The sequence below is a fragment of the Narcine bancroftii genome, chromosome 1 (genome assembly GCF_036971445.1).
Source record: "Narcine bancroftii isolate sNarBan1 chromosome 1, sNarBan1.hap1, whole genome shotgun sequence".
Lineage (NCBI taxonomy): Eukaryota > Metazoa > Chordata > Chondrichthyes > Torpediniformes > Narcinidae > Narcine > Narcine bancroftii.
The window spans coordinates 126,502,935-126,526,012 of record NC_091469.1 but is presented as its reverse complement, the minus strand read 5'-3'; the positions used below and the strand labels follow the sequence as shown (position 1 = coordinate 126,526,012).

Sequence of the window (23,078 nt, the reverse complement as noted above, 5' to 3'; positions counted from 1 at the left end):
ATTCTGGCTTCCCCTTTTATGATTAATCATCACATTTTAACTTAAGCTCTTTTTAACTTAAATTCTCTATCTATAACAAAATCTCTCTCTGAAAACTGACAAGAACTTTCCTGAGCAATAACCATTTACCTTTCAAGCACAAAAGCCTGGTGAACTTTATAAATGTTAAATTCTGTGCACAGTATAAGAATTGCCTGCAGCCAGTGAACTTGGAGGAGTGAGAAGTGAGATTGGACTGTGAACTAAATAACTTTTCTGAACTACACACACATTGCATACATGTGCGCTTAGAATTAGGAGGGGGTTAAGTTAGGTTAGTTAAGTTAAAGTGTGATTCTGTTTTCATGTTTAAAGATAATTTTGTTTAAGTAACCATTTGTCTTGGTGAATATCTATTGCTGCTGGGTTTTGGGATCCTCTGGACTCGTAACAATATCTGTAAATTTTGAGTCATTTCAACACAAGTCTAAAAATTTGGGAAGAGAACTTGGTGAATATAAGAAATAGGAGCAGGCTATTTGGCTCATCATGCCTACTCCACCATTTAATAAGATCATGGCTGATCTGGCCATGGGCTCAGCTCCACCTACTCGCCTTTTCCATGCCTCATGATTCCCCTACTTTGCAAAATATCTATGTTTTACATCTATTCAAAGAAGTAGCCTCCATTTGTTCCCTGAACGGAGAAATCCACAAATGCACCACTCTCTGGGAAGAGCAGTTCCTTCTCATCACCGTCCTAAACTTGCTCCTTTAAATAAACCAAATCTGTGTTTGTTTATTATTAAGCTTCAAAACAAACATTAGTAGCATTGATCAGGTTATACATAATCTCATACATAGAATCAGAATTTATTGTCATGAACAAGTCATGAAATTTGGTGTTTTACAGCAGCGTCTGAGAGCAAACATTCTTATTATAACCATCTTACAGCATTGCTATAAATTAAAAAAATTAAAATAATGCATGAAAATTAAGGCAGTGTCTTCGATTCATTGAAGCTGTCCTTGTGCCATTGAGTGCTTGTCTTTAGGCTCCTGTACCTTTTTCGTGATGGTGGCAGAGGGAAGAGGGCGTGGCCTGGGTGGTGGGGGGGTCTTTGAGGATAGAGGCTGCTTTTTTAAGACATGCCTCATGTAGATGTCCTCAATGGAGTGAAGCCTGGTGCCTGTGATGTTGCAGGCCAAGTTAACAACCTTCTGGAGTTTATTCTTGTCCTGAGAGTTGGCACCTCCATTACCAAGGGGTGATGCAACTAGCCAGAATGCTCTCCATGGTACACCTATAGAAGTTATTGAGAGTTTTCGGTGACATACTGAATCTCTTCAGACAGCTCACAAAGTATAACCACTGGCGGGCCTTCTTTGAGATTGCATCAATGTGGAGGCTCCAGAACAGATCCTTAGAGATGTTGACAGCCAGGAATTTGAAGTTCTTGACCCTCTCCATTATTGAGCCCCTGATTTGGACTAGATTGTGTTCTCATGACTTGCTTCTGAAATCCACAATCATCTTGGTTTTGCTAACGTTGAACACAAGGTTGTGGCCATTAGACTTTCCAACGAGCTGATCTGTCTCCCTCCTGTACGCTTCCTCATTGTGTTTGGGATTCTGCTGACAACCGTGGTCTCATCGGCAAACTTGTCGATAGCTTTGAAATTGTGCCTGGCCACACAGGTCATGGGTGTATAATGAGTAGGGCAGTGGGCTAAGCACGCATCCTTGGGGTGCGCCTGTGTTGATGATCAGTGAGGAGGAGACGTTGTTTCCAATTCATACTGACCATGGTCTTCCGATGAGAAAGTCAAGGATACAGTTACAGAGGTGGGTACAGAGGCCTAGTTTGTTGCTTCTTAACCAGCACTAAAAAGCATTGAATATTTCTCACAGAAACTGGCTCTCTGTGCCAAATGGGATGACTATTTAAATGGCACAACTGCCTGCTTATGAGCCATGTTGCTGCATTCTCAGTCTGTTCTGTGTCTGCCTAAGGGTAGTTATTCTGACTGGAGGTCGGTGACCAGTGGTGTTCTGTAAGTATAGGTATCAGTACTGGGACCTTTTATAATATTTGGACAAAAATGTAAATGGGCTAATTAGTTATGCTTGCAGTCAGAACAGAAATTGGCAGAGTTGTCAATAGTGAGGAATCTTCAGGATGCAGACAATTTGGAAATCCATACAGAGAAGCAGCAGATGAATTTTAATCCTGAAAAGTGTGAGGGGTTATGGGAGATCAAATGTGAAAATATGCAGTGAATGACAGGACCCTTAGCAGCATAGAGGGAAATTGGGATGTGAATCCATACCTTCCTGAAAGTGGAAACAAGGGTAGGTAGAGTGATAAAGTATACAGTATGCTTGCCTTCATCAGTCAGGATGTTGTATATAAAAGTCAGGAAGTCACGTTACAAATGGCAGATGTATAAAATCATTAAAATAGTTGGGCCACAGTTGGGAGAGGGCGCAGATCTTCATCAGGATTTGAGAACCCTTGCCTCAAGGAGAAGTTGGACCAACTAAAATAATTTTCTCTTGTGTCAGATGCTGAGTGGCAACCTGATACAAGTAGATAAAATGATAGAGAGAAAGAGGATAGATACCCAAAATCCTTCATCCAGCATGCAAATGACAAAAACAAGAGAGCCTAGCTTTAAGGTGAGAGGAGTAAAGTTTAAAGAAAATTTACATTTACTAGGCAGGTGTTATTTTTAAAAAAACAAGAGTGGATCATGTTGCTAGAGTAAACAATGGAAGCAGATACTGTAGCAATGTTCGACATGCATTTAGGGAGACACAGAACAGACTGGAAATGGAGCATCATGGCTCATATGCAGGCAGTTGTGCCATTTAAATAGGGATCCCATTTGGGACAGAGAGCCAGTTTCTGTGAGAAATGTTAAATGCTTTTCAGTGCTGGTTAAGAAGCAATAAACTCTTGGCCTCTGTACCCACCTCTGCAACTGTATCCTTGACTTTCTCATTGGAAGACCATGGTCAGTACAAATTGGAAACAACATCTCCTCCTCACTGATCATTAACACAGGCGCACCCCAAGGATGCGGGCTTAGCCCACTGCCCTACTCATTATACACCCATGTCCTGTGTGGCTAGGCACAATTTCAAAGCTATCAATTGTCAGCAGAATCAGAAATGACAATGAAGAAGCATACTGGAGGGAGATAGATCAGCTCGTTGGAAAATGTAACGACCACAACCTTGTGTTCAACGTTAGCAAAACCAATAGATGATTGTGGATTTCAGAAGCAAGCCAGGAGAACACAATCTAGTCCAAATCAGGGGCTCAATAATGGAGAGGGTCAAGAACAGGGGTGTCAAACTCAAATTCACGGAGGGCCAAAATTAAAAACTTGGACTAAGTCGAGGGCCGAACTAAATATTTATTGAAAATTTTCAACAACATCTGCATGTTTTCTCTTCTTTCAACATATGTAATGTTAAACTTTTTCTTATTAAAATAAATGTTTAATAATAGTTTTGGATAAACTCTTTCATTGTCATTGGCCCATTTCCTTTAGCGTTCTGAAAACGTGCACATGAGGAGTCAATGAGGGATGATTAAAGCAGTGTTCTTCAAACTTTTTCTTCCCACCCACAGACCACCTTAAGCAATCCCTTACTAATCACAGAGCACCAATGGCACAGGGACGCGAGTGGAAAGAAAAAGGTTGAGAACTGTTGTATTGTGGTAACTCCACATCTGATTAGGTTAACTGTTAGGCAAGTGGTCAGAGAAGGACCCCCCCCCCCCCACCCCAAGAAAGGCTTAAGTCACAGGAACAAAATAAGCTTCCGTCTCACTGCTCCCAATCTTACACACAGTCCTCATGTGGAATGTGGGGTCGCAGCTCCACGTTCACCTGAGTTCAGGTGCTGTCTGTGTGGAGTTTGTACGCTCTCCCCTTGTCTTGGACCAACAGGTCGGTCGCCTGACGAAGGCACCCAAACCCCCCGTTGAAACGCCGGCGTCCGGGGCGGTGGAGGAATTGGCTGAGAAGAGCGCGTTGCTCCCACCCCCCTCCCATGGTTGGAGAGGGATTAAACTGCGATCTCACGGCGCCGGGCTCGTCTGCAACAAAAGGAGCGGGAGGCAGGGTCCACCGCACACGGAGCGAGGGGGAAGGCATCGCCAACGAGACGTTCGGTCTGGCGTCGCTGCTGAACCGCAGACCCAGTGAGGATGGTCCCCAACTCCAGCCGCGTCTGTGTGTCCGGGAGCCGGGCGGGCTGAGTGCGGCGCTCTGATCCCCGGGATTCGGGACTCTGAGATCCCTCCACACCTCCGGCATCTTCATTTTCACCTTCAGTGTGCATGCGATATACTGGCGCGGCGGCCAGCGGGCCAACTCTAATATATATTTAATCTGATCTTGCGGGCCAAATATAATTATATCGCAGGCCAAATTTGGCCTGCGGGCCAGAGTTTGACATGTGTGGTCAAGAACTTCAAATTCCAGGATGTCAACACCTCCAAGGATCTGTCCTGGACCTTCCATGTTGATGCAATCATAAAGAAGGCCGGCCAGTGGCTATACTTTGTGAGCTGCCTGAGGAGATTCAGTATGTCACTAAAAACTTCTACAGGTGTATCGTGGAGAATATTTTGGCTTGGTGCATCACTGCCTGGAATGGAGGTGCCAACTCTCAGAACAAGAATAAACTTCAGAAGGTTGTTAACTTGGCCTGTGACATCACAGGCACCAGGCTTCACTTCATTGAGGCATATCTTAAAAAAGCAGCCTCTATCCTCAAAAACCCAGGCCACGCCAATTCTGAACCTAATTTACCAAACCTTGGTGGTTCCATATGCCTTAATCTTCTGGATCAGCCTACTGTGAGGAACCTTACCAAAGTCCATGTATTAAAACATCCACAGCTGTACTATCATTAATTATCTTTGTCACCTCAAAAAAACTCAAATCAAGACATGACCTGCCCCGTACAAAGACAAGCTATCACTAATAAGTCTGTTTTCTCAGATGCGAGTAGACCCTGCCCTTAAGAATCTTCTCCAATAATTTCCCTACCACCCACATAAGGCTCACCAGCCTTTAGTTTCCTTGTTTGTCTTCAATTCCCTTCTTAAACAGAGGAACAATATTGGCTGTTCTTCAACCTGGTCTCACAATCCTCCAGGTTCTTATCCTCAAAAGTTTCTTGTGTTGAAATAAATATTAATAAAACAACTTCCTGATCTGGATCAGATTGGAAAAGCAGAAAGATATCAGATCAGATTATTATAAATTGTGTGGCAGACCACACCTGAAATTGTCAGCCAGTGAAGAGAGAAGCGTTTATTAGTGTTTGAAGCTCATATCGTAGCCCCGTTGAGTAGGCCAGTGTTTCTCAGTAGACCTACAGGTGCTGCTGGGTCACAGAATGTTCTGTCGGGGGGGTGGCTGGCTGGCTGCCTGCCCCCTGGGTCGCGTGATCTTGCTTCAATGGAGTAATTGGTTGTGCCTCGGATTGCGGGCTTCTTCTCTAGAGAAGGGGTCGTTGGTCATTCCTGGGTTCAGTGGTCTTTCTTGGGGGAGGCTGGTGAAACATGGGGGGTGTTCCCTCCGGTCACAGATGCTGAAATGCAAACCTCCCGAAGTTTGAACAGGAAAGTTTTAAATGTCTGTGCTGCCGGCTGCAGACAACTTGCTGATAAATGACCACTTCAGCGTAATGGAGTGTGGAGTGCAGTAACGTTCTGGAAAAACTGGGGCTTTCATGGTATGCCGTCCAAACAAAAACACGCAGCCTTTTGATGTCTGCAGACGGTTTAAAATGTTGTTGATAAGTGTTCCCCTGACCTTGCAACTCATTGACCAGTTCACAAGGCACACAAAATAATAGCTGGCCTACTCTTAAGTCACCAAAATGAGTGAGCAGGTAATAAAACAGTCTTTCAAACTTCCAAACAGTAACCTTCTACGACACTTGCTGTCGACCGTGGAGGGAGAAGTGACTGGCCTCCTGGTAATTTATTTGCTGAACTTTAATGTTACACTGATTGATTTGCAGTCATTCGTAGCTACAGTCGACTGGAGCAGTTAGGTTCAGCTGGGTCAGGCAATCTGTCATTTGTTCCAGGCGCTACAAGCAAGCTGTCTGTTGCAAGAGTTTTTAGCTTGGGCTTGAAGAGTGTCCGTTATTTATTGCTAGCTCGAAGGCATTGCTGTTGCTGTACCAAATTAATTTGAGCGGCCTTTGAGTGTGTCCGTTATTTAGGGCTGGCATGTTGCCACTTTGTGGGGTCTAGCTACCAGCTAGACCCATCAGGGACACCGACGTGGCAGATGATGTTTATGCTCATGCGTCATTATGTTGAAATAAAGAGACCACACCTGAAGTTGTCAGCCAGCGAAGAGAGAAGCGTTTATTACAATGTAATCGAGCTTGATATAGACACACAACATGTGACCTGGCGTCATGACATCTGAACTGCTAATGACCTCATGACGTAGCAACGTTGAGTAGGCCAGGGCTTCTCAGTAGACCTGAGTCACAATGCCTCGTGGCCGTAGCGGTTAGTTGCCAGTAGATAGGGGGTTGTTGTGTCTAGCTGTCACAAGATGGGAGCTTTTAGCGCTGGTTCTGCCCACTCCCTCCAAGCATACCGCTACAGTTGTATATTAATGGTTACTTTTACATTTTGACCAGGACACTATGCCCTACATCCAAATTTGGCATTTATATTTTGCATAATATTTTCTTAATTGCAGGGAATGACCAGCCTTCCAGACTATGTATCATTTAAAAGCTTTCCTGGAACTCCATTTGAACATATATTCAGTGCTGCCGGAGATGATCTACTTGAATTACTACAAGACCTGTTTACATTTAATCCATGTGCAAGAGTAACAGCTACACAGGTAGATGGATGCTTGTTCATTGTGCTAATTTGTATAAAGAATTTCAAGCAACTGTTGACTCTCAATTTAGTCCATCAACTTTGTATTTTGGAAATATTAATTTGTTGTTATCCTGTTTGTAGATGTAGATTAGGAGATGTATAAGGGGATGACTGGTGAAGTCAACGCTATTGAGTGAGAAGTAAAATTAGTGCAGAAATTGACAAGAAAACATAAGACTTCAATTAAAGGGTGTGATTCAAATTTCGTATGGGTGGAGAATCCGTGATGATACAGAATCTTTTGTAGTTAGAGAGTGCTGGAAATGATTAATCGCCTCTTTGGAAGCTTGTGTTGGAATTGTCTGGTGTCACTGTACCTATAATTGGAGAATTATCATCGTCTTAGGCACTGAAAAAAAGTTATTTTAGTAATCGCCCAGGACCAACTGCAGGACCTCAATTACCCCGACCCAATTGCTCAACAGAAGTCTTAAAGGAACAAGAAGTTAAAGTGGGTTTCAAGCGTAAACTAACTGAAAACCTGGAGCAAGGTAACGAGCAGACTTCTTGTATTTCAGAGTTTTGCTTTTTCTTTCCCTTTTTTTGCTTTTTAAGATGTTATGTAATTTGTATCTTTGCAGCTTATTTGATAAAACCACAACTTCTGCCAGTAAATCTGAATGCAATAATGATTTGATTCCTGTTAGATCTACATGGAGTTTGATAGTTTGCTTGGAGGTTACTACTTCCTTGATTTTTTTAACCTTAAAAGGCAAATTGTTCATTGGATTCACAGAAGTGAAAATCTAATTGTCCATCTCTTCTCACTGATTTTTTTCTAAGATGAAAGTATATAGATTTCATACAGATACATTAACGTGAAAAATATTAAAGCCTTAGGTGGGTAAATTTATTAAATAATGGAAGGTTAAGAAATCTTGATAGTTATTATAAATAAATAGATACATTGATAAATAGATAGATAGAGGGAAACTTTTTCCCTTTTCAATGACCTGCTAACTGGAGGATAAAAGAGCATATAGGTGACATTATGTCCAAAGGAAAATGAATTTTTGGTCCAGTTTTAATTTCCACTGCTTTGAATACATTGCAAACATTTTCTTTCTAACCTGGGGTGATGTGATCCATAACCTCAAATGCCTCCTGTAACAGTAGTATGCAATCAAACAAGGTCTCTAAACTTAAACATTTGACAGTGAGGAACAGTTTAAGTATTATCACCACAAGAAAAAGCCTATGGTTTTATTTTTCCAACGTTCCATCTGTTACAATTTCAGAATCAGAATTTATTGTCATGAAGAAGTCATGAAATTTATTGTTTTGGGGCAGCATTCACAGTGCAAACATTCATATTATAACCATCTTACACTATTATTATAAAAAAAGTAATACAGGTACACAATCCTTTATCTGGACATCTAAAGTCCGGAAAGTTCCAAAATCCGGCAAATGGGGAAAGAGACGGCAGCGTGAGTCGGGCGGACGAGGGCGGGGGGGGTGGGGGGGGAGACTGGCACTGAGTCGGGCGGGCAAGAGATCAGTAAGCACAAGTTGGGCGGGCGAGGTTGGGGGAGACCGGCAACGCAAGTCGGGCGGACAAGGAGGGGGGGGGGAGACCAGCAGCATGAGTCGGGTGGCGAGGGCGGGGCGGGGGGGAGAGACAGCAGCGCGACTGGAAGGGGGTGGGGGTGGATACAGCAGCAAAATTCGGGTGGGCTTAAATCTGGCTTTCCGAAATCTGGAAAAATCCAAAATTCAGAACACTCTGTCCCCCAAGGGTTCCAGATAAAGGATTGTGTACCTGTAATAGCGGTGCACAAAAAATAAGGCAGTGACTTTAGTTCATTGATTATTCAGGAATCTGATGGCAGTGGGGTAGATGCTGTCCTTGTGCCGTTGAGTTACTCGTCTTTTGGCTCCTCTATCTGTTTCCCAATGGCAGCAGAGTGAAGAAGGCATGGCCTGGGTGGTGGGGGTCTTTGAGGATAGAGGCTGCTTTTTTAAGACACTGCTTCATATAGATGTCCTCAATGGAGTGAAGTCTGCTGTCTGTTGCAGGCCGAGTTAACAACCCTCTGGAGTTTATTCTTATCCTGGGAGTTGGCAGTGATGCAACAACTTGCAGAAGGACCCAAGATTATATCTTTTTATTTTCCCCTGGTTAAACCTTGTGGACTATCTTGACTTTCTGGAATGATGGTAACCCCTGACTTCATTTGGGATGCTGCTTGGGCTTGTCTTTCCTTGACCCAACACATTTCCTGGACTTGCTACCCACTGTTCCTACTTGATCAATTGGATGTGGAAATGTAGCACACACAATGTGGCAGGTTAAGCTCACTCCTTTATTTGGGTTGGAAAGGCTGCTTTTATACTGTTCCTGCTGTTTTTTTGCTGATTGACTGAGCCATATGAATAACAATAGCTGGTGGGAACATCCATGCATATGAAGGCCCTTCTTCCCCAGCCTGTTTCTGCTGAGTTAGCTGGGCAGCTTGACCAACGCCATTTTAGGTCTGTTGGTCTGATGCTGCCCCAGCCTCTACCCCCGCTGGTTCGTTGTCCTGGGAGTCGCTTTAGTGATCTCTGTCCGCGTCTGCTGCCGCGCGATGTGCCGGCCCGATCTCCGCAATTGGGGGCCACCACATGACCCCCCCACCCCCCAGAACTGGCGTTACAGTCTATAGTGTCTGTAGATATAGTCCCCAAAGTCTTTTGTGATCAGCCTCTGTGTCGAGGTGTTGGTGTCTCCACGGGTTTTGCTGGCTCTGTGTGGGCAGGCTTGAGTCTATCTCTGGTGAAGACTTTTGGTTTACCACTGATGTCCAGCTTGAAGGTGGCTCTGTTGTTCCGGATGACTTGAAAGGGACCTTCGTATGGCTTCTGCAGTGGTGAACAGTGGGGTCCTCTGCATACAAACACGTACTCACAGTCCTTAATTTCTTTAGGGATGTTGAACTTGGCTTGTCCGTGTCTGGAGGGTGGGATCGGAGGCAGGTTACCGAGCTTTTCGCGCAGCCTGTCCAGGAAGGTGGTTGTTTCCTCCTGCTGTCCTCTGGCCTGTGAACCATGAATCCCTGGGAACCATGAATGGGGCTCTGTAGACGAGTTCAGCAGAGGATGTGTGGAGGTCTTCTTTCGGCGCTGTTCGGATGCCCAGTAGTGCCCATGGTAGCTCGTCCACCCAGTTGGGGCCCTTATGTCTGGTCATGAGGGCAGACTTGAGGAGCCTGTGGAAATGCTCCACCATGCCGTTGGCTTGCGGGTGGCATGCCATCGTATGGTGTAGCTGAGCGCCCCACATGTTGGCAATGTCGGTCCACAAACTGGAGGTGAACTGTGCGCCTCGGTCAGAAGTGATGTGCTGAGGCAGTCTGAATCTTGCAATCCAGGATGAGAGGAGTGCTTTGGCACACGACCTGATGGATGTGTCAGCCAGGAGAATTACTTCTGGCCACCGGGTGAAGCGGTCGACCACTGTGAACAGGTAGTGGAAACCCTGAGAGACTGGCAAGGGTCCCACTATGTCCACGTGAATGTGGTGAAACCTGCGTTCCGTTGGCTTGAAAGGCTGTGGGGGGACCTTGGTGTGTCGCTGCACTTTGGCTGTTTGGCACTGTGTACACGCCTTGGCCCACCCCTAGACTTGTTTCTGCAATCCATGCCACATATACTTGCTGGCCACCAGCCGGGCCGTAGCCCTGATGGATGGGTGTGCCAGCCCGTGGATGGAGTCAAAAACTCGTCACCTCCATGCCATTGGAACAATAGGTCAAACCTGCCTGGTGGCCATGTCGCACAGGAGGGTGGTAGTACCTGTGCTGACTGGAGTGTCCTGAAGCTGAAGGCCTCTGACAGTGGTCTATACTGCAGGATCTCATCGTCCTGCTGCTGTGCCACTGCCAGTGATGTGAAGTCCAGACTGTTGACCAGGGAGCAGATGCTGTGTCTTGACAAGGCGTCCGTGATCACGTTGTCTTTGCCCAAGATGTGCTGGATGTTGGTGGTGTACTCCAAGATGTAAGACAAGTGTCTCTGTTGGCGGGCTGACCAAGGATCGGAGATTTTAACCAGGGTGAAAGTCAGTGGTTTGTGGTCCATGAAAGCCCTTCCCTCAGTAGTGAATGGCTAAGTACAGCACCAGCAGCTCTCTATCGAAAGCACTGTACTTTAGTTCAGGGGGCCGCAGGTGTTTGCTGAAGAAAGCCTGATCGAACCACACGTTGGGTCGAACTGTCCAGAAGGTCGGAAGCTTCAGGCCGACTGTGCTTACTGCTGCTTCCTTCTCCATCGCTAGGTTTAGATTCCTTCTAAACCTTCGGGGTCACCAATTGTAGCTGACCGCTACAAAGAAACACACACACAGTGTGGCAGATTAAGCTCACTCCTTTATTAGGGCTGATAAGGCTGCTTTTATACTGTTCAAGTTCCCGCCGCTTTTCCTGATTGACTGAGTCAGCCGTATGAATAACAATAGCGGGCGGTAACATCCATGCATATGAAGGCCCTTCTTCCCCAGCCTGTTTCTGCTGAGTTAGCTGGGCAGCTTGACCATCGCCATTTTAGGGCTGTTGGTCTGATGCTGCCCCAGCTTCTACCCCCACTGGTTTGTTGTCCTGGGAGTAACTTTAGCGATCTCTGTCCGCGTCTGCTGTCGCGTGATGTGCCGGCGCAATCTCCGCAATTGCGGCCTGCCACAGAGACATTTTAAAATCTGAAGATCGATTTAAATAATAAAAAAAATAGAAGATGGATTTAATCAAAACGAGTAAGTGAAATAAATAAACTTGTTCTAAGTTGAGTGCTCTTCTGCATTTATCTTTTTCCACAAGATAACAAACCATTTTAAAAACTGAGGTTGTCAGTTCTCCATGAGCTCTTCTCGGTGTAAAGCTGAGGGCCAGATGTACCGTGCATCTGGATCCTTTTCTTAGCAAGTCACCACTTGTTACTCAGCTCAATGGTGAGTCCAACAATACAAGGGATTTTCAGATGTACCAGCATCCTACCCTCAGGAAGTCGAGAATATATGGATCTGCCTTCACATGAACATAACATAGGTTAGGAACATAGGAAGTAGGAACAGGAGTAGGCCAAAAATGGCCCATGGAGCCTGCTCCGCCATTCAATAAGATCATGGCTGATCAAGATTCAAACAACTGACTTGTTTGCCTGTTCCCAGCTCATTTCAGCCAATTGTGTTATGTCACTCTGTAATTTCAATTTCACTACATGTACAGTGCCAGTGAATTCTGCAAAGTTTCAGGCAGTCCATGCTATGTAGATTCATATTTAACATGTACATTTAAATGCTGTTGCCCTTATTTTCAGGTGGCTTGGCGAAGAGATTAATTTTCTGACCTTTGTCGTTGACTGTGGCCTGTTGCTGCACAGCAATGAACCAATGTGCGAGAAAAGATAATTATACCGGTTACATATTGTAACTCAAGAATTTAGCTGCTGTGTACAAAGTGGAGAAGATATATTACCTTCAAAAGAGTCCTGATTTGTACTTGTGAATAATGCCTCATTATTTTTTCCAATAAATATTTAAAAAGCATACATATATTGTTGTTAATTTCTTTTTGTTAAAAAAAATCTAATTCTCCATGCATAATCTGTTTTTACTCAGTATATGTGGCCCCTGGCTAATTAATGGCCACAATTATGTTGGTATCTGGAATGTGTAATATCAAAATTCAACACATAAATATCTTTGAGAGGATTAAAAATGGCATGGAAACCTTAGAAATGGTATCATAATGTTATGGTGTCTCACACCTTTTAGAAAGGGATTGCTGAATGAGATTCATGTGTTTACCCATATGCAGTGATGCTTTTTATCCATTTTGTTGCAAAGCAATCTTGTTTTAATGAAGGTTTGTTATAGTTTTTGTCTTTTTTTTCATACATATCCACGGTGCTTATTGTGCTCACTTGTATAGGAGTTTGTTTTACCATTTTTATTCCTCCAGTTTCCCGTTTTGCTTTGAAGTAGAGGGCTCCTTATCTATCATACAATTCTTCTTTTCTATCCCCATCCATGATAGAATCAAGTTATCATGGCTTAAAGCTCCATTTGTGCACAGGATAGTATCCTCCACTGTGACAACCTGCTTCCACTCAACCCTTCAGTAGAACGTTGAAGGTACAATGACTCTATGTGAAGATGGCTGACTAATTCTTATCCCTCTTGAGTTGTTTTTATCTCATTGTTTTTGTTGGAGCTTGCTCTTTGCAATTTTTAAAAAAATTATGTTCTGTCTGCATTACAGAGGTCCCAGAGGACCCCAAAACCCAGCAGCTATAGAAATTCACCAAGACCAATGATGACTTAAACAAAAGTTGCTTTTAATTTTCTTTAAACATAAACTCTAACGTATTACTATTAACTTAATCCCCTTTTTTTTAAACTTTATTTAAGATTTTATAACATGAATAAAATATAAGATTACATTTAAAAAAAATTAAGAATAAGATAATAAAATTACAATACAGCATCAGTAATCTAAATAAACTATACCCCCCCAATAATTATTACACAACATTAATAACCCAACTCAAATTAGTCCAACCCCCCCTTCTCCCCAAAATAAAGAGTGAAGAATTAATAAAGTTAGTAATATATGTAAGAAAAAAACCCACTTACAAAAAAAACAAAAACATAACAGATTAAAATACTAACAAAAAGAAAAGTAATTAATACTAAGATATCACACTTAAAAACATATTTAAATCAAACTTAAATGCATATATTTAACAAACGGAGTCAAGATAAAACATAACAAATAAAAATACTAACAAAAAGAAAAGTTATCAATACTAAGATATAAAAAAATAACATAAAAAATACTAATTAAAAATATTATCCAATCTAAAATATCACACTTAAGAAATGTATTTAACTCAAACTTTATATAAAAAATTAGTAAAATTAATAATATTATCTATCAAAAATTCTTAAACAATAATCAATTCTTAAAAAAAGAATTGTAGCATGAAAAAAAGATGAAAAAAAAACTTTCTCTATAGAAATAAACCTTCACCAAATATCAACTAACTTCACATCTATCATCATATTAGTCACATAAACCACCATCTTAAAACAAAATTCAAACCTCATTAAGCATTGTACAATTCAATTTTAGTACTCTTCCACCATTTTTCCCTTTTACTCTTGAATACTTATCCAATAAAAGCTCCAATACCACATTTAAATATCCCCATTCATTACATTAAAATTCACATATCCAAATAATAAAAACACATCTACAACAAAAACTATATCTTCAACAAATGGAGCATAAACCACAAACAAAATTGAAGCCTCATTAAGAATTGTACAATTCAATTTATAACTTTCACCATTATTCCCTTCGTTCTATAACTAAAATAATAAAATAATATACACCAGAATTACCACTCCTTTCACCTTGAAGTTAAAGAAAAAATAAAAAGCTTATCCATCCCATTCACATTTAAATTTCAAATATTCCTTATCTACTAAATAAACTTTACAAAAAAAACCACATCAACTTTTAATTTTTTAAACAATCAAATACTTTCTTATGCTTAATAAAGTTATTAAAACCGTAAATATTAAAAAAAAACAAATTTAAATTTAAACATTACTTAAAAGAACACAAAAAAAGAGGAGAAAAAAAGGAAAAAGAGAAAGGAAAAAAAACACCCCCTCCCCTTATCCCCTCCTAGAACTACAAAAAAAAGAAAAAAAAATATTTAAAAAAATTTTAAAAATAGAAAAAAACCTTCACTCCTCAATCCAAAAATTAATAAGAAAAAAAAACCAGACAGGAGGCAACTGCTACCTCCTCCTGGGTCAACCGCTCATTGCGGTAAGTCCCACAAAATATTGGGTGTGAGATAACTCACACGTAGCTGATGACTTCTGGAAAATAGTGCCCACCCAGCTCCCTCTCCCAACTCACGTTTCACTTAAACTATCATCATTATTTAAAATTTTCTCAAAGAAAAAAAAATTCTTTTTATTATTATTTTTTTAATCAACTTTATCACTTCGACCACCATTATTTCCATTTCTCCTTGGAATTCGATTCCCATCTTGTGTCTCCACTCTCTTTGGGGACCGTGGAGGACTACGTCTTTCCTGAAATTGTGTAATTGGTAACGATTGATCAAAATCCATTGTTTCCTTAGGATCATCAAAAAATTTTGGTTGGTAACCATCTTGAAAAATCTTCAATACCACAGGATATCTAAATGTTGCTTTATAACCTTTTTTCCACAACATTTATTTCACAAAATTAAATTCACGTCATTGAGACATAACTTCTTGACTCAAATCCGGATTAAAAAAAAAAACACGATTATTCTGAACCATCAAAGGAGATCTTCTTTGTTGTGCACTTCTTATGGCCACACGCAAAATTGTCTCTCTATCATAATAATTGAAACAACGAACCAAAACAGGTCGTGGCTTTTGTCCAAAAGAAGGCTTTCTTCTCAAAGCTCTATGAGCACGTTCCAGTATTAAGCCTTCCGGGAACTTATCTTGTCCTAATACTTGTGGAATCCACTCAGTAAAAAATTTTCTTGGATCTGATCATTCCATATCTTCTGGTAAACCAACAATTTTTATATTATTCCGTCTGGATTGATTCTCCAAATAATCAACCTTTTTCTATAAATTTTTATTCTGAATTTGTAAAATTTCAATTGTTTTATTGACATCTTGTAATTGATCTTGTACCTCAACTAAACCTTGGTCACAAAAAGCAAGTCTTTCACTCGTTTTAAGCTTAAAAGCTCCATAATCAGCCATCTGTTGAGTATTAATATCCACCAAGGTATTGTTTAGTATCAAGTTGATCTAAAGTTTTAGCGAATTCTTTCAATGTAACAGCTAACTTGGATTCAAGACTCTTAAGAAACTTATCCACTGAAGTAGATTCAGACAAAATAGGGTCCTGTTGTTTCTGAATAGCCAAAGGGTCTTGTATTCCCTCCCTTAATTTAACTACTTTTCTTGCAGTGTGACTTCGTGTAGAAACCCCTGCCATAACCTCCCCAGTAATATCTGGAGGTTGATGGCGAGGGTTATCCCCAAGCCATATTCTGGCAAGCATCTCCGACACATTGAAGTCTGTAGAAATCTTCATTACAGGTGATGCACTTCGCAGCGCCACCGCTACATCAGTCAATGGACGTCCCTTTAACTGCAAGCCTTCAGCTGGTGGCTTCCCAGCTGTTTCAACTGTCAAAGGCTCTGTAACAGCTCTCAAAGCGGGCGTTGATTGAAATACACGCGCCCGGCTAGCCCTTTGTTCTAAGGGCTGCTGGGCGCCATTTTTAAAGAGCCCTGCCGGCAAAGAACGGAGCTCCGCTGCTGATTCCTGTGCTTCTCCTCCTGGATCTATTCCACTCTGAGTCCTGGCTTCTTGTAAACAGGTAGGCTCTGATATTTTCGGAAAATGTAATTTCTTAACGATCTGTTGCCGTTTTTTCTTGCTTTTTTTCAACAATTGTACCATTGGAATCTAGTTTAACAGCTCTAACCTTTAAAAGGTTTTAACAGGCATTTAAAGACAAAACAATACCAAAGAGTCGGGAGAGGGCTGAAAGGCACATCTATTCCTTACGCCATCTTGCCACGCCCCAACTTAATCCCCTTCTAATTCTAAGCTCACGTGTATGTGTCAGTTCAGAAAAGTTCTTTGATTCAGAGTCCAATCTCACTTCTCACTCCTCAAGTTCAGCGATATCAGGCAATTCTTATACTGTGCACAGAATTTGACATTTATGAATTTCACCAGGCTTCGGTGCTTGAACGGTAAAAGGATGGTCCTTGTTGGTTTTCAGAAAGAGATTTGTTGCTTGTTGGACACAAACTGATTCCCTCCGATCAGCTACTTCAGTGTCTTGTCGAAGAAATTTGCCCCATCAGGGTTTTCCAGATGATAATCTCTTTCTTTCAGGTCATCACAGAATTCCTTTTTGTTTCCCTTATTTCAAGTGAAACTTTATACAGCCAGCCATCTCCTCTTGTATGGACTACAAGGGCTGAACTAAGAACTGACGACCCGTATTCAAAATAGAGTTTTTCCACAAGTTTGCCAGCTTGTCCTGTTCCAGTCCCAGCTGCTGCTGCTGAACTGTAGAACTGATAAAACCACATGACCCTCTTAGAACAGCAAACTACATTCAGACAGACAGTCCAGTGCCGGACTCAATCTTACGAATCCGTTCATCTGTTGCTTTCCAAAACAATAATCCATCATTCCACAGCCTGTCCAATTAACACCTACTTGTAAAGTCATTCATCAAAGTTAGGCACTCGGAGCCGGGACTGTCTGGCTTGAGGAGAGCTCCAGCATTTTAAATGAGATCTGTTTGAAGTGTTTGTATCTGTGTGTGACCTAACTAAAAACTCACAATTTATCTCCTTTAAAACATATCTATATACAATATAAAATATAACATAATCTGTCACACCATGACTTCAAATACAAGATGCTTACTTGATTGTATGTCTTGTGATATTCCGGAGAAATGCTGTGTATTTTAAAGCAAATTTATTCATTTCTCTTCAAATTGTAGAATTCTGGTTATTTAATGCTATTTCCAGTTTCCTGAGAAAGTTGCAATGAGAGATTTTGAACTGCTCCATTGACTTTGGATAACCATTTTTAGGATTTGTATCTGACAACAAATGAAGCAGTGTCAAGATGTAGCTCAGTCTTGACAGTGTGCAACTTGGAGATATACAGGAGACTGCGGATACTGGACTCTGAAGTTAAACACTGCCAGCTGGAGGAATTTAACAGGAAAAGCAGCATCAATGGGAGTAAAAGAATGGTCGATGTTTCAGCGATGAAGATTTTGTTTTGTCTTGAAAGGTCGACCATACTTTTTGACCTATCGAGTTTCTCCAACAGATTGTGCTTGGCTTCATTGTGCAACCTGAGTGGAATTGAGAGGTGATGATATTCCTAAGAATCTAGTGCTCTTGTTCTTAAAGGGTGTGAAGGTTGGAGATTTGCTTGCACTCTTGAAGAAGCCTTGGTGTCTTGCCACATTGTACCCCATTAATAGTTTGCACTACAGCCATGGTATTATACAATGGTAGGGAGCGTCAATTTTTAATGTCTTGAATAAGGTGCCAATCAAAGCTTGCACTTTATCCTAGTTAAAACACAATGCTGAAGAAACTCATAAGGTCAAACAGCGCACTTTATATAGCAAAAATAAAGATACATAACCAATGGTTTGAGTCTGAGCCCTTCATCAAGGTATGAGCACATCAATGCTTCTGGGCTTTATCAAGGTGTTGAGCTTCTTGTCTTTGATGAAGCTACATCAAATCAGTAGCTGCAAAGTATTTCTTCAGAATTCTATCTTCAATTTTGGAGGTGATGAAAAGGCTTTGGAGTGATCCAGTGGGTCAGAACCTATCTTGGTGAGGATGGGGTCATATTGTGTGATATGTTTGATGGTCTTAAACCCTCTTGAGTGACTAGAGGAGCTTATTTAATTTCAGAATGATTTTCCAGATATTGATCCTATTGGATCAGGGAAAACTGGATTTTAGATGTTTGTCATTTTCCATTCTAATGACTTCTTAAGTCATTAAAGGGGAGCCCTGAGTCAAACATGTTAGTGGATTGTAGAAATATGGCCCAATTTGGTTAAGCGTAATTCCCCATCATGTTTCAATTCTGATGACAGTCACCTTTTACTCATACCAGCACTTACTCTCTAGATTTCCAATACACTATTCAAATCCTTATGTTGGTGTGATCCTTATCTTCCTCATTGGCAGACCCCAGTCAGTGTGGATTAGCCACATCGCCTCCTACTTGCTGTTCATCAACACAGGAGCACCCCAAGCCTGCATACTTGTTTCTCTGTTTTAAATGGGTCCCCTTCAATCCTGAAGTTGTGCCCTCTTGTCTTAAATTGCCCACAACTTTGCCGCATCTACTCTGTGCAGGCGTTTTAACATTCAAAATGATGCTTTGCGATTTTCCCACCCCCCACATTCTTCTGAACTCTTAAGGAGTACAGTCCAAGAGCTGTCAAACATTCATCATATGCTAATCCCTTCATTCCAAGAATAATTGTTTTGAATCTTCTCTGACTCTCTCTAATTGCAGCTCTTTGTTTCTTAAATAAGCCCAAAACTTTACCCCGTACTCTATGAAGCCCCACCAGTGCCTTATAAAACCTCAACATCACATCCCTGCTTTTGCATCTTATTCCTCCAGATAACAACAAATAATAAATTGCATTTCCTTCTTCACCATCATCTCAATCTGGAAATTAACCTTTAGGGTATTCTGCACGAGGACTTCCAAGCCCTTTACATCTCCGAATTTTGAATTTTCTCCCTATCCCAATTAATACCCTTCCTTTTTATTCCTCCTACCAAAGTGCACGACTGTACACTTTCCAACATTGTATTTCATTTACCGCTTTTTTGTCCATTTTCCTAATCTTTCTAAGCCTCTCTGCAGCCTCTGCATTCCCTCTTCACTATCTGCCCCTCCACCACCTATCTTTGTATTAGTTACAAAATAATTCATTCCGCAATCCAAATCATTAACATACAACATAAAAAAAAGTGGCCCCAACACCAACCCCTGCAGAACACCACTGGTAGCCAACTGGAAAAGGATCTCTATTCCCACTTTGTTTCCTGCCAGTCAGCCAATTTCTACCCATGCTAGTATCTTTCCTGTAATTCCAATGGCACAGATCTTATGAAGCAGCTTCATGGGTGGAACCTTGTCAAATGCCTTTTGAAAGTCCAAATATACAACATCCTCTGCATGTCCTTTGTCTAGCCTGCTCGTGGTTTCCTCAAAAAATTGCAGTAGCTTTGTCAGGCAAGATTTCCCCTTAAGGACTTTGGCTCTTGTGCACCTACAGGTACTCTGTAACCTCATCCTTGACAGTCAACACCAACGACATCCCAACCATTGATGTTAAGCTAACAGGTCTAAAATTTCCTTCTCGCTTCCTCCCTCACATTTTAAATAGTGGAGTGACCTTTGCAATTTTCCAGTCCTCTGGAACCATCCCAGAATCCATTGATTCTTGTAATCTCTTTTGCTACTTTGTTCAGAACCTGAGAGTGCATTCCATCTGGATACTTCCTCTCCAATGATCGCAACTGCACACACCTCTCTTCCTTGACCTCTTTGAAAGACCAGTATACTGCTAATGTCTTCCACAGTGAAGACTGACGCAAAATACTCATTCAGTTCCTCTGCCATCACCTTGTCTCCCATTGCAATTTTTCCAGCATCATTTTCTTTTGGTTGCACACCCAGTCTCACCACTTTTTTCCTTTTAATATAATTAAAAAACTGTTAGTTTTTAAAAATATATCATTTGCTAGCTTCCTTTAAAAGTTCATCTTTTTCCTTCCCAGTGACCTTAGTTGCCTTCTGTAAGCTTTTAAAAGCTTCCCAGACCTCTATCTTCCCACTATTTTTTCCTTCCTTTTCTGCCATTTTGCTTTTCCTTTGGCTTCTCTTGTCAACCACAGTTGTGTCTTTTTTGTACAGTTCATGCCTTACCTAGAAGAGATCCCAATGATCCACAAATCTGAATCCTGCCCCCTGCACCAACTCTTCAGCTACACATTCATCTGCCATAAGTTCTTATTCCTGCCCTTATTGGAGTGTGGCACAGGGAACAATCCAGAGATTACTACCCTTGAGGTCCTGCTTTTTTAGCTTCCTTCCTAACTCCCTATATTCCCTCTTCAGGACCTCATTCTTTTTCCTGTGTCATTATCTAGTTACTTTATTTGAAACAAGAAAGTCTGCAGATGCTGTGATCGTAGTAAATTCAAAAAATTGCTGAAGATACTCAGTGGGTCCCGCAGTTTACATAAGGAGGCAGAGATATATAGCCAACGTTTCAGGCCGAAGTCCTTTGTCCAGGTATGAGACTCTTGATGAAGGGCTCAGATGCTGCAGGGCCTGCTGAGTTTCTCCAACAATTCTGTGTATTTACCATCGATTTTATGTAATGTCTTTTAAGTTTAATTTTATAGTTTATTTTACAAAAATAGTAAAAACCACAGTATCTGGCAATAAGATTAAAAGACAAAAATACTTACAATGAACAAACTTCACTTGCGTGAATATATAAACCTTAAAGAATTGTTGCTTTATTTTTAGTCACATTCTTTGAAGACATTTAACAGTCGCTGCATGGTCCATGGAGTCACCCGAAAGACAAACAACATTATAGATAATTAACCTCACCTCCACTAAGTTTACAAATAAAGCCTTACTAATATGCTAGTAAAGATAAAGGCTCTTACTAATAAGGGGGCGAGCCTCGAAGATTCTACTAAGCAGGCAGCCAATGGCGAGCAGCACCAACCAGCTCTTCATCCTGGGTGATGCCATTTTATTCAAAGCACAACTTTATTCAAACAGCTTCTACGAGCTGAATACTGGCCTCCCCCCACCAAAGGTTTATGTGTTAGTTCAGAGAACATTTACAATTAAACTTTTATTTAAATTGTTACTCTTATTAATTTTAATTTTTAAAAATGTATTTATTTCCTCAAATTTTTTTGCCGGTTGATAGAATTCTGGATAATGGGCATTTTACTGTACTTATTTGACTGCAGCAAGTAAGAATTTTGGGTGCATACATGCACTGTATAAATTGTACAACATATATGACAATAAACACCTTATGATTATCATATTTGATACAAGGTCCCAACTCAAAGTCAATTTCTTCAACACCACCCCATGACGCTACAGCACACTGAGTTCCTCAAGAAGTTGTTGGCTTAGAAATAGGCATTGCTTTCTACTTCAACTTGCAGGTGTATGCATGAGAAAGGCCTCATATATTTCTTTTCATAAATGACCACCTCTCACCCTATTTTTTATACTTGGCAAATGAAAACTGATCTAGTGCCAAGTGCAGCATTTGGTGACCATTTCTCTTGGAGTTAAGTCAGCCCTCTACCTTAATGGCATCAAATTGAAAACAAGCAGAGTGAGTGTTTAAAATCAGGGCTTTTTATTTGAACAGTCTACCATTTATGATCTGGGCCAAGCTACACATACTTGCAATAAGGCCAGATTTATTTTTATTACAATATCAGAAATTATGAATGCAGAAACCATTTTTCAAAGTCTCTTCTGCTCTCGGGGTAACTCCATTTTCTCACACATGCCAATCTGCTGAATACTGAATCTCTAAAAGAGATGATTTACAGTGAACAATTAACCTGCCAACTGGCACGTTTTTAGTGTGTAGGAGACACCCGGTAGAAACCCACACGGTCACAGGGCAAATAAACAAACTCTACACGACACCATCCGAGGTCAGAATTCAATCTCGATCAGTGGAGCTGGGAAGTGGCAGCACTAACCTCTTTGCCATTTTGGCAACGAGTCTGGTCTTGGATCTCATAGCTTTTGAAATCTTACTTTATGGCTTTCTAATCTACCACCTCAATGGAAATGAAATAACTGGCCCCAACTTTAAAGCTAGACAGCCCCACTAAATCTAGGAAATGACTTTCTACTGCAACAGTTACACAGCAGCAACTGGACAAAGCATACATTTAAAAATGGTGAAGCCTGTCATTACTCTCTACTAAAATAAACATTTTTATTGCTTCAACAGATTTTCGTGGGCATTAATCACAATGTAATTCAAGGAAACAAGCAATATATATTCAACTGACATTTTTTTTTTTACCTTGTCATTTCTTGCATGATATTCCTAATTTTATTTAGTACAATGATTGTTACTTTGAGTCACAGTGACACAGGGTGAAAATACTTATAAAGGTCTAACGTAGGTAGCACCTATACAGAACGTTAGGAATCTACAGAGTGTGGTAGAGCAGTGGGATCTCAGTCTATAGGTGCATAGTAACTTGAAAGTAGCGTGACTGGTAGATTAGGTGGTCAAAAAAGCTTGGTACATTGGCCTTCATCAGTCAGCACATTGAGTATAGAAGTTGGGAGGTCATGGTGCAGTTGTACAAGATGTTGGTGAGGCCCCATTTCAAGTATTGTGTTCAGTTTTGTTCACCACGCAAGAGCAAAGATGCTGTCAATCTCGAGATGGTGCCAGAGAAAATGTTGTCAGGATTTGGGGAGCTGAGCTGTAGGGAGAGGTGGAGCAGGCCAGGGCTTTATTCCTTGAAGCACAGGAGGATAAGGG

At 41.2% G+C, this 23,078-nt stretch overlaps 1 protein-coding gene across 1 annotated transcript in view; it reads left to right on the top strand.

The window, feature by feature from the left end:
- Nucleotides 1–12,446, top strand: part of cdk7 (cyclin-dependent kinase 7) — a 55,882-nt gene extending 43,436 nt beyond the window's left edge. Inside the window, exons 10-12 of the mRNA XM_069938630.1 lie at nucleotides 6,733–6,882; nucleotides 7,270–7,414; nucleotides 12,216–12,446. Coding sequence (XP_069794731.1) covers nucleotides 6,733–6,882; nucleotides 7,270–7,414; nucleotides 12,216–12,244 — 324 coding nt within the window. The 3' untranslated portion in view covers nucleotides 12,245–12,446. The remainder of the gene's footprint in view (nucleotides 1–6,732; nucleotides 6,883–7,269; nucleotides 7,415–12,215) is intronic.
- Nucleotides 12,447–23,078: the final 10,632 nt, after the last annotated feature.